At 49.0% G+C, this 14,604-nt stretch overlaps 1 protein-coding gene across 9 annotated transcripts in view; it reads left to right on the plus strand.

Annotated features, from left to right (window-relative positions):
• The window catches only part of OSBP2 (oxysterol binding protein 2), a 295,322-nt gene that overhangs the window by 54,051 nt on the left and 226,667 nt on the right, over nucleotides 1-14,604 (plus strand). For 7 of the 9 annotated variants that reach the window (XR_010156104.1, XM_054675827.2, XM_016938975.3 and 4 more), the window contains exon 1: nucleotides 3,827-4,508. Coding sequence is in view for 8 of the 9 variants with exons in the window: in XM_054675827.2 (XP_054531802.1) it covers nucleotides 3,865-4,508 (644 nt within the window). In the remaining variant the exon portion in view is untranslated. Of the gene's footprint in view, nucleotides 1-3,163; nucleotides 3,301-3,826; nucleotides 4,509-14,604 lie in introns of those variants that run through there. The other 2 variants (XM_016938976.2, XM_054675830.2) reach the window with 2 other exon arrangements.

A 14,604-nucleotide genomic window follows, 5' to 3' on the forward strand; every position in this document is an offset into this window, starting at 1 on the left:
GATAATTGCTTGAACCTGGGAGGCAGAGGTTGCAGTGAGCCGAGATCGTGCCACTGCACTCCAGTCTGGGCGACAGAGCAAATAAATAAATAAATATATATATATATATATATAAATTTTAAAAACTCCTTTGTCCCCAGGAATCCTTCTTTCTGTAGGCTAAAGAGCATTCCTCACAGTGTGGTGTCCACCCAGCTCTGTTCCATCTCCTGTCTTACTCTTCCAGATATGATGAGCTATTTATCACTTCCCAGACAAGCTGTTCTTTCCCAACATAGGACTTAGAGTATGCTGGTTCCTTCACCTTGAATGCCCTTTCACTCCTTATCCCTTGGACTCAGTGCAAAAGTTGTCCCTTCTGTGACTCCTTCTTCACTCACTCTGGCAGAACTAATGAAGATGGCAGGCCCTGTCATCTTTGAGAGCTTGGCAATTTATTGCAGCAGTCAAAACATATCCTTAACTATTTGTTTACTAGACAGCTTCCTTCCTTAAGGGTTGCAAACGCATCTGATGCATACATAGCAGGCACTGAACTTTGCCCATTGTGGTTATTTCCCAAGCTTGTCAACCTTGGTCTCATCTCCTTCTGCTCTGGCCTCTGTTTAGTTCATTTCACCAAACATTTCACAGAGAACCCTCTAGTAAATAACTAGAGAATATTTACTAAGCACTTACTATGTCAAATATGGTTTACACACATTATTTCATTACAACCTGAGAGGTAGTTGTTATTATCCTCATTTTACAGATGAACAAGCGGAAGCTCAGCGGGGTCACTGAAGGACCCACAGCAAGGGAGTGGCCGAACTGGGATTTCTTTAGTGGGTCTGACTCCCAAAGCCGTAGATGTTCCCTCCACATCACTGTCCACCAAAATGTGCTCCATGATCCATCCACATGCAAAATCTCTGGGAAATCATTAAAATGCATGTTCTCAGTCGGGCGTGGTCCCTCATGCCTGTAATCCTCATACTTTGGGAGGCTGAGGTGGGTGGATCACCTGAGGTCAGGAGTTCGAGACCAGCCTGGCCAACATGGTGAAACCCCATTTCTACTAAAAATACAAAAATTATCTGGGCCTGGTGGCGCATGCCTGTAATCCCAGCTGCTCGGGAGGCTGAGGCACAAGAATCGCTTGAACCCAGGAGGCAGAGGTTGCAGTGAGCCGAGATTGTGCCACTGCATGCCAGCCTGGGCAACAGAGCAAGACTCCATCTCAAAGTAATAAAATGCATGTTCCTGGCTGGACGAGGTGGCTCACACCTGTAATCCCAACACCTTGGGAGGCCAAGACAGGAGGATTCCCTGAGCCAGGATTTCAAGACCAGTCTGGGCAACATAGGGAGACTCCATCTCTACAAAAAAAAATTTTTTAAATTAGCTGGGTGTGGTGGCACATGCCTGTAGTCCCATCTAATCTGGAGGCCGAGGTGGGAGGACCACTTGACCCCTGAAGGTCAAGGCTGCAGTGAGCCATGATTGCATCACTGCACTCCAGACTAGGTGACAGAGTAAGACACTGTCTCAAGAAAAGAAAAAGAAGAAAAAAAAAAAAGCATGTTCCTGAATTCCACCTCTGACTTACTGGGGATGGAGAAGTGAATTTCTTTTTCTTTCTCTTTTTTCTTTTTTTTACTAAGACGGAGTCTCTCACTGTCGCCCGTGCTGGAGTGCAATGGTGCGATCTTGGCTCACTGCAACCTCTGCCTCCCGGGTTCACGCAATTCTCTTGCCTCGGCCTCCCGAGTAGCTGGGATTACAGGCACACACCACCACACCCGGCTAATTTTTTTAATTTTTAGTAGAGACAGGGTTTCATTATGTTGGCCAGACTGGTCTCCTGACCTCGTGATCTGCCTGCCTCGGCCTCGCAAGGTGCTGGGATTACAGGCATGAGCCACCGTGCCCAGCTCTGGAAAAGTGTGTTTCTAATAAACCTCCCTGGGGTGATTTTAACAATTATTATCATTATTTTGAATCGGTGAAACATACACACAGTGAAACATACACAGTAAAACATACAAAAGGTTCAAAGTGTGAGTGAAAAGCAAGCATTCCACCTCATTTCTCAGTTGTCCAGTTCTGTCCCCCACTGCACCCCAGAGGCAATCACTTTTCCTTGGGGGGACTCACCACGCTGAAGTTTGAGGGTCACCGTCATACATATGAGATAGACCAAGATGGGGGGCTCTCTGCACTCCAGAGCTCACAGCAAAATTGCAGGTAAGACCACCATTCAAAGACAAGTGCCTGAGGAAGGGGTCTCAAAGTCACCAGCAAAGATGCCAGCGGCTCCTGCTCAGTGCATGTCTGCACCTCCTATTTCTAGGACCTTCCAATCTGCTTCCTTCTGGGGACCACTTCACGTAGGAGGCAGTCCCTACACAGGTTATCTTGTCACAAGCAAAGATCAGGAATGGATAGGTGGGTAAGGGGAGAGTAAGACGTGATGATGAGCTAAGAGGAGTCTGCAGAGAGGTCTAAGCTTGAAAAGTCTGGACAGAAACCCAATATTCAGTCTTTCCATTTGTATTTCTGATTATTTGTAGTAACCATCAACTTTTGTCATTTGGATAGATTCTTAAGAAAAAAAAATCACTGATGGCTGGGCACAGTGGCTCACGCCTGTAATCCTAGCACTTTGGGAGGCCGAGGCGGGAGGATCACCTGAGGCCAGGAGTTCAAGACCAGCCTGACCAACATGGTGAAACCCCGTTTCTACTAAAAATACAAAATTTAGCTCGGCATGGTGCGGGCCGTGGAATCCCAGCTACTAGGGAGGCCAAGGCAGGAGAATCGCTTGAACCTGGGAAGCGGAGGCTGCAGTGAACCAAGATCACGCCACTGCATTCCAGCCTGGGCTACCAAGTGAGACTCAGTCTCAAAAAGGAAAAAAAAAAAAAAAAAAAAAAAGCGGAAAAAAAAATTCGCTGATGTTTTAACCATTCTGGGGTCACAGCCTCCTTTGGGAAGCCCATGAAAACTATGGACCTACTCTGGAAAAATGCACAGACAGGTAAACCTCCACAACTACTGCGGAAGCCTCACAGACTGCCAGCCTACCCAGGGATCCCGGGAGGTCCGAGTTCAGAATCCCACTTTGAGATGTTTCTTGTACTAAAACGCTTGGTTTACAGAAAGTCTTCCCATATTTGTTTAGAGAACCCGAACGATGTCGTCACTGGCAGCGAAGCGCCCTGGCATGAACCGTAGGCCAGCTGGCTCAGGAGGTGGAGGCGGTGAGGCGGCGACTTGGGGCCACCGCTTCTGGCGGCCGCAGGAGCGACCCACAGACAGGTAATGGCTGCCATGGGGGGCGGGGCGTCGTCTTTAGCCTTTAGCGCCCCTGTGCTTCGTGCGCATTTCGTGGCCTCTGGGTGCCGTACCTGCTTCCCACCCGGCTTTCCTGGGTGGCGGAGAGCGAACCCACCCCAGCCTGGGTTGGGGGAGGGGGCGTCGGCGCAGGGTCCCGTGGGCAGAGCTGCGCTGGGAGCTGGCGGGCTCCGCATTCATCATTGTTCCTCCAGCGCCTGGCACGGGCTGGGCCGCAGCAGAGACCGTGGCCTGAAGCGCGCCATCCCCTCCGCGTTGCCCGCCCGCCGAGCTCTCCGCCCACAGGTGTTGCCAGGGCTCCTTCCACCGGCCGGACCGAGGGAGGACCCAGGGGCCAAACCTGGCCCGCGGCTGGCCGAGAGCATAACAGCCGGCGGGCGCTGGCGGGCGCGGGGCGCACGGGGCCGCGGAGGGACCCGCGCGCGCCCCCGCCTCGCGCCGCGCGCACGTGACTGCGCCCCCGGCCCCGCCCCCGGCCTGCCCCCCGCCCCCACTGGCCGCTCGGCCGCGCGCGGGTCGGCCGGCTCTATGGGGAAAGCGGCGGCTCCGAGCCGAGGCGGCGGCTGTGGCGGCCGCTCCCGCGGGCTCTCGTCGCTGTTCACGGTTGTCCCCTGCCTGTCGTGCCACACGGCGGCGCCGGGCATGAGCGCTTCCACGTCCGGCTCCGGGCCGGAGCCCAAGCCCCAGCCCCAGCCCGTGCCCGAACCGGAGCGGGGACCGCTGTCAGAACAGGTGTCGGAGGCAGTTTCGGAGGCAGTGCCAAGATCGGATCCTGTGTCCGAGACGACCTCTGAGCCGGAGCCAGGGGCTGGGCAGGCATCGGAACTGCTGCAGGGGTCGCGGCCGGGGTCAGAGTCAAGTTCAGGTGTAGGGGCTGGGCCCTTCACTAAGGCCGCATCAGAGCCGCTCTCCCGGGCGGTGGGGAGCGCGACCTTTCTCAGACCCGAGTCAGGATCGCTGCCAGCGTTAAAGCCCCTGCCTCTTCTGCGACCAGGACAGGCGAAGACTCCTCTTGGGGTTCCAATGTCGGGGACTGGCACAACCTCCAGTACCCCACTGGCCTTACTGCCTCTGGACAGCTTCGAGGGCTGGCTTCTCAAGTGGACCAACTATCTGAAGGGCTACCAGCGCCGCTGGTTCGTGCTGGGCAATGGTTTGCTCTCTTACTACAGGTATGGAAGCGCCAGGGTGGGACATGGGGGTTGGAGGGTGGTGATGCTGCAGGGATGGTGATGGAGGGCCTCCATGGTTGGCGGACACTGCCACTAGTCTAGAGATGTTTAGGGGCATGCATTCCAGCAGGCCAAGTCACGCTTCTGGCCCGCCGCCAAGGGCCGGGGGCCCTGACCTCTGGCAAGGGTGAATGTGATCTGCGGACATGACCTCTGGCAAGCTTGGGTTTTTGGGCAAGTGGGGAGGTGGAGTAAGGGAGTGATCTGGGGCCTCAGTTCCCTTCTGCTTGGCAGTTGTGGGGCTTGGGGCAGCTAGCTAGAGTCAGCCCCTCAAAGTCCTTGCCCTTTCTGGTTCGGGAGCTAACATCATTGTGTGTTTGGGATTGAGGGAGACAGTCACCTTGTTCAGTCCTTAGGACCCACACTCTTAGGAAGGGCTGCTTATTCTTCCCGCCTGGGGCAGTTACTCCCACCTTTCCTGATGCCTCTGGTTGCCAGGCCTTGGGCTGGGCACCACAGACTCACAGATGTATTGGACACGGTTCTTGGCCTTCAGGAGTCCATCTTGGCATTTTGCGGAGAGCTAGGAAGTGTTTTGCTGCCCTCCTTTGTTATTCCAGACCCAGCACGGGATTCAAAATTAAAGTCCAGTGGTGAGAGAGCTAACACTGTCTTCCCACTGAAACTGGTTGAAAGGAGGTTACTGAAGCCTCCTTTTGCTTTCTTACTGGCTCTTCCCTGGGTCTGCTTCCTGGGGATGGTTGGTTTAAGCCTTGAGAACTCAGATCAGTCTATGCCAGTGGTTCTCAAACCTGAGTGTGCATCAGCATTCCCTGAAGAGCTTGTTGGAACACAAAGTGCTGGGCCTCCCCACTGAATTTCTGATACAGTGAGCCTAGGGGAAGGGCCTGAGATTCGGATTTTCTAATAACTTCCCAGGCGTGGCTGGTGATGCTGGTCCAGGACCACTCTCTGAGAAGCACTGTTTCATTGCTGCACACAAAAGGACCTTGACTTGCTGTTGCTGAAATTCAGGTCACTTCACTCACTTCATTCAGCCAACAGTATCCCTTCAAGTCACCCACTACAGGGTTTTGTTTTTTGTTGTTTTTGTTTTTGAGATGGAGTATTGCTCTGTCGCCCAGGCTGGAGTGCAGTGGTGCAATCTTGGCTCACTGCAACCTCTGTCCCCCAGGTTCAAGCAATTCTTCTGCCTCAGCCTCCTGAGTAGTTGGGATTACAGGCGCCCGTCACCATGCCCGGCTAATTTTTTTTTTGTATTTTTAGTAGAGACGGGGTTTCACCATGTTGCCCAGGCTGGTTTCGAACTCCTGACCTCAGGTGATTCGCCTGCCTCAGCCTCCCAAAGTGTTAGGATTACAGACATGAGCCACCACGCCGGCCTCTCCTGTCTTACAAATGAGGAGTTCTGAGGTTTGATGGGGAGACACAGAGCCCATTATCCAAAGGCACTGGCCCAGTAGATGGTAGAGAGGGATTCTGAACACCAACATCTGGACCTGTCCCAAATGTGTCCTGATACCCACTCACCTTTGAGTTCAGCATGTCTGTGTTACCTGTATTTACCAGGTACTACTAAACTGAAGAGTTAAAGGTAATGTTTATAAGTATAGTCTCCCACAGTGGCAGAAATGCCTGGTTTTAGTGGAAGTAAAACCTGATATCATGCTTTTGGGTTTTAATTGGAAGAGCAAAGATGTCCATCTTCTTTTTTTTATTTTTTGAGATGGAGTCTCACTCTGTCACCGGCTGGAGGGCAGTGGTGCAATCTCGGTTCACTGCAACCTCCGCCTCCCAGGTTCAAGCAGTTCTCCTGCCTCAGTCTCCCAAGTAGCTGGGATTACAGGTGTGCGCCACCACACACGGTTAATTTTTGTATTTTTAGTAGAGGCGGGGTTTCACCATGTTGGCCAGGATGGTCTTGATCTCTTGACCTCATGATCTGCCCGTCTCAGCCTCCCAAATCTTCTTTTCTTAAAACATAATGTGTAGATGGTTGACATTTCAGAGTGATCTCAAGTGTGGAGATTCTCTGGGTAACTAAGAAAAATTCTTACTGCTTCCTGATAATGTTGTGAAGATAAATGCTAGTTTTGTGGGGAGGAGGGAGTGAGAACAAGTTTCTGGTGTGTGTGCGTGTACAGTCCAGCTCTGCAATTTCCTTTTCGGACTTTTCGAGATTCTAAGATGGGTCAAATTGTTGCTGACCTCACCCAGGTATAATGAACGATTCCTGACATTTATACGATCCTGTGCCCTCATTGCATTCCATGCAAGGCTGGCCAGGAAAGGGGAACTGAGACTGAATGAATGAACCTCAATGGCCTCCCCAGAGGCGGCCAGCTTGCAGGCTGTGTGTCCGAATGCCACCAGAGATGAGTATATGTGCAGAAAAGGCCCTTTTGAGGTGCAGCTGGAATTGCCACTTGATATGTTTGACGCCGCTCTCCTGTCCCCACTTCTGATCTGAATTCCCCCTTCTAGAACAGGCCATCTTGCCAGCTGGGATCAAGGACTGAGCATCCTCCAGGTCTGTCACGTAACCCTGACAGCAGCAGGGTGGGTTTTCGGATGCGCCAAATGTGCGCAGTGCTGTGCATGTGTGTTATCTCCTCCAGCCCTCTCCAGACACCCAGCTCTCAGCAGGTGGCCAAATGGGTGTGGCTGGGGATAGAGGTGAGATTAGGGTGCTTGTGAGTTGGAAATAGAGTGAAAGAATTTTTAAATTCATGATCTCTTTTCCTTGGGGGCTGGTAGAGTCAAGCTTACCTGCTGGGCAATGTGGCTGGCGAAGAAGGAATCAGGGCCATTTCTCTTGCTGGCTTCCCTTTTGGAAAGACCACTCTCAACTTTTTAATTTTTCTTTTTTTTTTTTTTGAGACAGAATCTTGCTCTGTCGCCAGGCTGGAGTGCAGTGGCGTGATCTCAGCTCACTGCAATCTCTGCCTCCCAGGTTCGAGCTATTCCCCTGCCTCAGCCTCCCGAGTAGCTGGAACTACGGGCGTGCACCACCAAGCCTGGCTAATTTTTTGTACTTTTAGTAGAGATGGGGTTTCACCATATTGGCCAGGATGGTCTCAAACTCCTGACTTCGTGATCTGCCCGCCTTGGCCTCCCAAAGTGCTGGGATTACAGGCATGAGCCACTGCACCTGGCCAACTTTTTAATTTTTAACTAAGTGAAGCCTGGTGTTTGGAGAAAATGTGGGCATCTATTTCTTGTGCCCCCTGCCATCCCATCCCACTTTCTGGCCTCCCCTCCTCCAGGATAGCCACTATTCCTAATCCTGGTCGCCATGCACTTTTCTCCCCATTTTATTTAATTTTATCTCATCTAGGTGTAATATTTAAAAGCCCATATTTTTTATTGCAATTTTTTTTTTTTTTTTTTGAGACAGAGTCTTATTCTGTTGCCCAGGCTGGAGCACAGTGGCACGATCTTGGCTTACTACACCCTCCCACTCCCAGGTTCCAGTGATTCTCATGCCTCAGCCTCCTGAGTAGCTGGGATCACAAGCGTGTGCTACCGTGCCCAGCTAATTTTCTGTGTGTTTTTAGTAGACACAAGGTTTCGTTATGTTGGCCAGGCTGGTCTCAAACTCCTGGCCTCAAGTGATCCACCCCCTTCAGCCTCCCAAACTGCTGAGATTACAGGCATGAGCCACTGTGCCTGGCTATGCAGTCATCTTTAACCTTATTTCAAAAAGGGTTTCTAATATATACAGTATGTTATTTTTACAAGACTTATTTTGACTATTGTATAAAGTCCAGGGTGCAAATGTAGCACCTTTTACTTATGCATTTTCCTGATGATGGGTCACTACAAACATTCTTGTATGTGTGCCGGAATTTCTCTTGAGTATAATTTCTGGGTTGTAGAGAATTGTGAATGTTCATCTTACGTAATGCCAAACTGTTTCCCAAAGCAGTTGCACAAATTTATATTCCCAACGGTCATGAAAAAGAGATTCTGCGGATCCTTATCCTTTGCAAGACTTGGTATTGTCAGTGTTGATTTTGCTAATCGAATGGGAACTGTGATCGCTCATTGTAGTCCTGACCTGCATTTCAATTTCCATTATTTTTACCTTAATAGCAGAAGAGTGGGGGTTTGGATTCAAATTTCTCCTTTCAATGTCACTTCCTCAGGTACTTCTGCCCTGGATTTTGCTCGAGAAACTCATTTGATTGCTTAAGTATATTCTAAGGAAGAAAGCACATTTTACCAATAGTTGGGCTTAATAACATTCATATTATTAAGAATTTTTAAAAATGCTCTTTATAAATATTATCACATGTAAAAAGTATTTCTATGAGATATGGATAATTGTTGGCAGATTTTCACTTCTTTCTGACAATGTGCTTGGAATATAAATAAGACAGAAGACAAGATTCTTTTTTTCTTTTTTTTTTTTGAGATAGAGTCTCGTTCTGTCACCCAGGCTGGAGTGCAGTGGCACGATCTTGGCTCACTGTGACCTCTGCCTCCCAGTTTCAAACAATTTTCCTGCCACAGCCTCCTGAATAGCTGGGATTACAGAGGCATGCCACCATACCCAGCTAATTTTTTTTGTATTTTTAGTAGAGACGGGGTTTCACCATGTCGGCCAGGCTGATCTCAAACTCCTGACCTCGTGATCCGCTTGCCTCGGCCTCCCAAAGTGCTGGAATAACAGGCTTGAGCCACCGAGCCTGGCCTAGAAGACAAGATTCTTATTCCATTACTTGGCATTCTTAATTATATGTTTATTTGCATACTAACAAGGAGAATATAGGAATATGGTTTTTTGTTCAATGTTGGCTTTTTTTTTTAATTGCGGGAAGTTCCCTTTGAAAAAATTTATCCCTAGTTCTTATCTCACAGGGAACACGTGATTCCATAAAATTAGAGAATAATTCCTAAATGATACAGAATTTTCAAATGTATTGTCATCAGCAAGTTTTTATGGAGAAAGTGTTCCAAACACAAGTTTTATCTACATTAAGGACAACATTTATTAGGTTAGGCAAACTTCTGTTTTGTTGTATACCAGTTGTCTGCTTGGTGACATTATAAATGACATTTATTTCTCAGGAAATGATTTCAAACAGAAGCATTTTAAATAATTTATTTATTGTTCATACTGATCTCTGCTTAGTAATGGCTAAGCCAGTTAGCAAGGAATGCCTCCCAGAAATTAGCCTGGGTCTATAAGGTAGATAGCTGCAGTCAAGTGAAAACAAATTTTGAAAGTCCTTGGCTGGGCACAGTGGCTCATGCCTGTAATCCGAGAACTTTGGGAGGCTGAGGCGGGCAGATCACCTGAGGTCAGGAGTTCGAGACCAGCTTGACTAACATGGTGAAACCCACCCCGTCTTTACTATATACAAAAAAAAAAAATTAGCTAGGCGTGGTGACGCATGCCTATAATCCCAGCTACTTGGGAGGCTGAGGCAGGAGAATTGCTTGAACTTGGGAGGCAGAGGTTGCAGTGAGCCGAGATTGTGCTATTGCACTCCAGCCTGGGCAACAAGAGTGCAACTACGTCTCAAAAAAAAAAAAAGTCCTTTGGCTGAGGAAGACCACTGAACACTTGGTGAGCTGCACCCATTTTGGGTCAGTGGCCAGCTAACAGAAGATGGCACACCAAGACATTGTTGCCTCTGGGATAGATTGTGTACTCACCCTTCCCATGAACTCAGTTCTCAAAAGCCAACTGCTATGAAAACTGGGCACCGAGAAATATTGTACTGTTTTCAATGTCAATTTCTTTTTTTCTTTTTCTTTTCTCTTTTTTTTTTTTTTTTGAGACAGAGTCTCGCTCTGTAGCCCAGGCCGGAGTGCAGTGACACGATCTCGACTCACTGCAAGCTCCGCCTCCCGGGTTCACGCTATTCTCCTGCCTCAGCCTCCCAAGTAGCTGGGACTACAGGCACCTGCCACCACACCCGGCTTATTTTTTGTATTTTTAGTGCAGACGGGGTTTCACCATGTTAGCCAGGATGGTCTCGATCTTCTGACCTTGTGATCCGCCTGCCTTGGCCTCCCAAAGTGCTGGGATTACAGGCGTGAGCCACCACGCCCGGCCTTCAATGTCAATTTTGATAATACTCAAAGGCTGGAGATGGAAAAGTCCATCCAGTTGCAAAGCGTCCCTGAAAACATGAAGTTGAGGGTGCAAGTGTGCAGGGTTAGTCCTTACATAATGGGCTGGATACCCCCGAAGGTAGCTTTATTGGATTCAGCTTTAATTTGAAATTATTATTCATTGTTACATACTCTGAGACTGTTAGGAGGCCGAAAAGGAATGCACAGGTTGATCATGTGTAAGCATTTGAAGTATATTTTCTTAGCATTTAGCACAGAGTTGTTGCAAAGAGGTGACAAATGGACTAGCAGCATATTTTGGAGGAGCACAGTGCACACCAACATTCTTAGCAAGTTCTAGTGACATGAGCTGTCATTTTCCCCACCAAACCTGCCTCCCCCTCCTAACTCCTCTTTCTATGAATAGCTGAATATCTCTGAGTCATACTTGCTGCCTCTTCCCTCCCTCATCCCACATTAGATGAAATTTCCAAGTCCTGCCTGTCTATCTCCTCTAGCTCCTCCTCTCCATCCCAGTTGCCGCATCATGGTTCAGGTCTGCCTTCTGCTTACCTGGTGTCCCAGCTTCTGTCCTGGACAGTGCATCCCTGCTGTGGTGCTAGTGTCCCACCTCCATGACCCTGGGGTTGTCTCACCTTCTCCAGGATTCTCTTTCAATAGTACCTTCTCTGCTGGGCGTGGTGGCTCACGCCTGTAATCCCAGCAGTTTGGCAGGCTGAGGCAGGTGGGTCACCTGAGGTCAGGAGTTTGAGACCAGCCTGACCAACATGGCGAAATCATGTCTGTACTAAAAATACAAAAATTAGCTGGGCATGGTGGTGGGTGCCTGTAACCCCAGCTACTCGGGAGTCTGAGGCATGAGAATCACTTGAACCCGGGAGGTGGAGGTTGCAGTGAGCCAAGATCATGCCACTGCAATCCAGCCTGGGTGACAGAGTGAGACTCGGTCTCAAAAAATAAATAAAATAAATAAACAAAACAAAACAAAACAGTACCTTCTCCTGTGTAAGCAGATCCCTGTATTGAATTTCTCCTGTTTGAAATACCTAGAGTAGCCCTGTACTGATCCAAAGAGCCGGGTCTTCCTCCTTTGGGAATTTACAGGGTATGTCTGAGCTTCTCTGCAGATAACTTTGTGTCAAGGGGACACCATGGCCAAGTTTGGCATCTTCTTTGTATTCCACGTAGAGCCTGGAGTAGTACTTGCCACTGATACATCCTCAGTAGCTTGGTTTGTCTGTTAATGGATGAGTGAGTAAATGAATTAGAGTTGCCTGTGAGTTTATGGGATTTCAGAAAGCCAAGTATGTTCATGCCAAACTTGAATTTTTCTTAATTTGTCTTCCATTTCAAAAACTTGTTTGCTGCAATAAGTTAACTGGGGAGATAAATTGGAGATTGCAGGCTTAAGCCAGCAGTGCAAGAAAAGCAACAGTGGGAATGTGGATATAATGTGTTTCTAGCTTTGAATGTGTTGCAATAGGCTACTCAGTGAACCAATATCTTATTTATTTATTTTTTTAATTTTTTGAGATGGAGTCTCGCTGTGTTGCCCAGGCTGAAGTGCAGTGGCACAATCTTGGCTCACTGCAACCTCTGCTTCCTGGGTTCAAGCGATTTTCCTGCCTCAGCCTCTGGAGTAGCTGGGATTACAGGTGTGCACCACCACACCCAGCTAATTTTTGTATTTTTAGTAGAGATGGGGTTTCACCATGTTGGCCAAACTGGTCTCAACGTCTTGAGCTCAAGTGATCCACCCGCCTTAGCCTCCCAAAGTGTTGGGATTACAGGCGTAAGCCACCATGCCCGGCCTTATAGCTTTTTTTTTTTTTTAGACGGAATCTCACTCTGTTGCCCAGGCTGGAGTGCAGTGGCACAATCCTGGCTCACCACAACCTCTGCCACCTGGGTTCAAGCAATTCTCCTGTCTTAGTCTCCCAAGTAGCTGGGAGTACAGTCACCTGCCACCATGCCCTGCTAATTTTTGTATTTTTAGTAGAGACGGAGTTTCACCATGTTGGCCAGGCTGGTCTCAAATTCCTGACTTCAAGTGATCTGCCTGCCTCAGCCTCCCAAAGTGCTGGGATTACAGGTGTGAGCCATCGTGCCTGGCCTGGCCTTATAGCTTTTAAAACTACTTTTCTGTGTATCTGATGGTTTGCCTTGCACTGTTGGAAGCCAGCTATTGATCAAAGAAGGGGCCTCTACCCTAAAATGTTAGATCCAACTGGATAATACAACCTTTTGTCTGTGGGGTATTCTGCAAGTGTCAGAGTGATTTCCAGTTTATGCTTTCAGTGCAGGAGTGCTGATCTTGCCATCCTGTTACATGGGGAAAAAACTGGAAGCACATGAACAGCACGAGGATTCAATCACAGTCTTCTGACTCAGCCCACGCAAAGGTGTCCACCCACCTCACACTGGGGAGACTCTTCTGTGGGGTCCTGGGTTGGAGGTCTCCAAAAGTAACCCCAGGCTCAATGACCCACTAGGAGGACTCACAGGACTCAGCATATATTAATGGCAAAAACTGTGATTACCTTTGTACCAACCTAATAGTTGTACCCACAGCTATGCTTTATTACAATGAAAGGATGCAAAGAAAGCACAATGGCAAAGAAACAGAGTGAAGTCTGGGAAAAAACAGCTGCAAGCTTCCAAGGGTCCTCTCCCAGTGGAGTCACACAAGATGCGCTTAATCCCTCCACCACCGAGCTGTGACAACGCACGTGAAATGCTGCCAACCAGGGAAGCTCCTTAGAGACTCAGAGCCCAGGGTTTTTACTGGGAGTTCGTCATGTGGGCACCTTCTGTTTGGCACATATCCAAATTCCAGATTCCAAGAAGGAAAGCAGATTTTTTTTTTTTTGAGACAGAGTCTTGCTGTGTCGCCCAGGCTGGAGTGAAGTGGTGCAGTCTCAGCTCACTGCAACCTCTGCCTCCTGGGTTCAAGATATTTTTGGCTAATTTTTGTATTTTTAATAGAGATGGAGTTTCACCATGTTGGCCAGGCTGGTCTCGAACTCCTGACCTCAGGTGATCTCAGCCTCCCAAAGTGCTGGTATTACAGGTGTGAGCTGGAAAGCAGACATTTGCCATAAATCACATTGTTTGTACAAACAGTATAGGCACAGTGAGCCACCCTTATCAGTTAGGGAATGGTAGGAAACCTCCCCAAATTCAAGCTACCAGACACCAGCCAAAGGCCCCTTGGAAGCAGGCCTGTCAAAGGACGGGCAGTCTCAGGCCTGCTATGTGAACTCTTTTCTGCACAGGTGTGAACTCCTTCCTCCTTGCAGACATCAGTGACATCAGTCAGAGTAAGGGCTGGTTCAAGGAGAGTGAGTGCCCATACTTGGCTTTGAGTGATGGAGTGGCCTGTTGTCTCTTATCAGAGAAAGCCACATGCCAGTCTTGCAGGGTGTCAAACACATAGCATGTCTGCTGCTCTGTGTGCTGAGTGCCTGCTCTGTGGCTCTCCTGGCCCTGTGATTGGCGGTTGATTGCGTCACAGACACTTGTCTGATCTAGACCTTGCCCAAGGTCATCTGGCGGCTTGGTTTTTGCAAGTGACTGGGGTACACTTGCCACATGGACCCCTTCCTCCCCAGTATTTTTGTTGTTGTTGTTGTTATTGTTGAGATGGAGTTTCGCTCTTGTTGCCCAGGTTGGAGTGCAGTGGCGCGATCTCAGCTCACCGCAACCTCCGCCTCCCGGGTTTAAGCAATTCTCCTGCCTCAGCCTCTCGAGTAGCTGGAATTACAGGCATGCACCACCATGCCTGGCTAATTTTGTATTTTTAGTAGAGTCGGGGTTTCTCCATGTTGGTCAGGCTGGTCTCGAACTCCCGACTTCACATGATCCACCTGCCTTGGCCTCCCAAAGTGCTGGGATTACAGGGGTGAGCTACCGCGTCTGGCCTCCCCAGTATTTTTGCGCCTTTGGTGGAGTGTCTGCTGTGAGTTCTTCAGCTGCTGCTACTGAACCT

This window comes from Pan troglodytes, chromosome 23, assembly GCF_028858775.2.
Source record: "Pan troglodytes isolate AG18354 chromosome 23, NHGRI_mPanTro3-v2.0_pri, whole genome shotgun sequence".
Classification (NCBI taxonomy): domain Eukaryota; kingdom Metazoa; phylum Chordata; class Mammalia; order Primates; family Hominidae; genus Pan; species Pan troglodytes.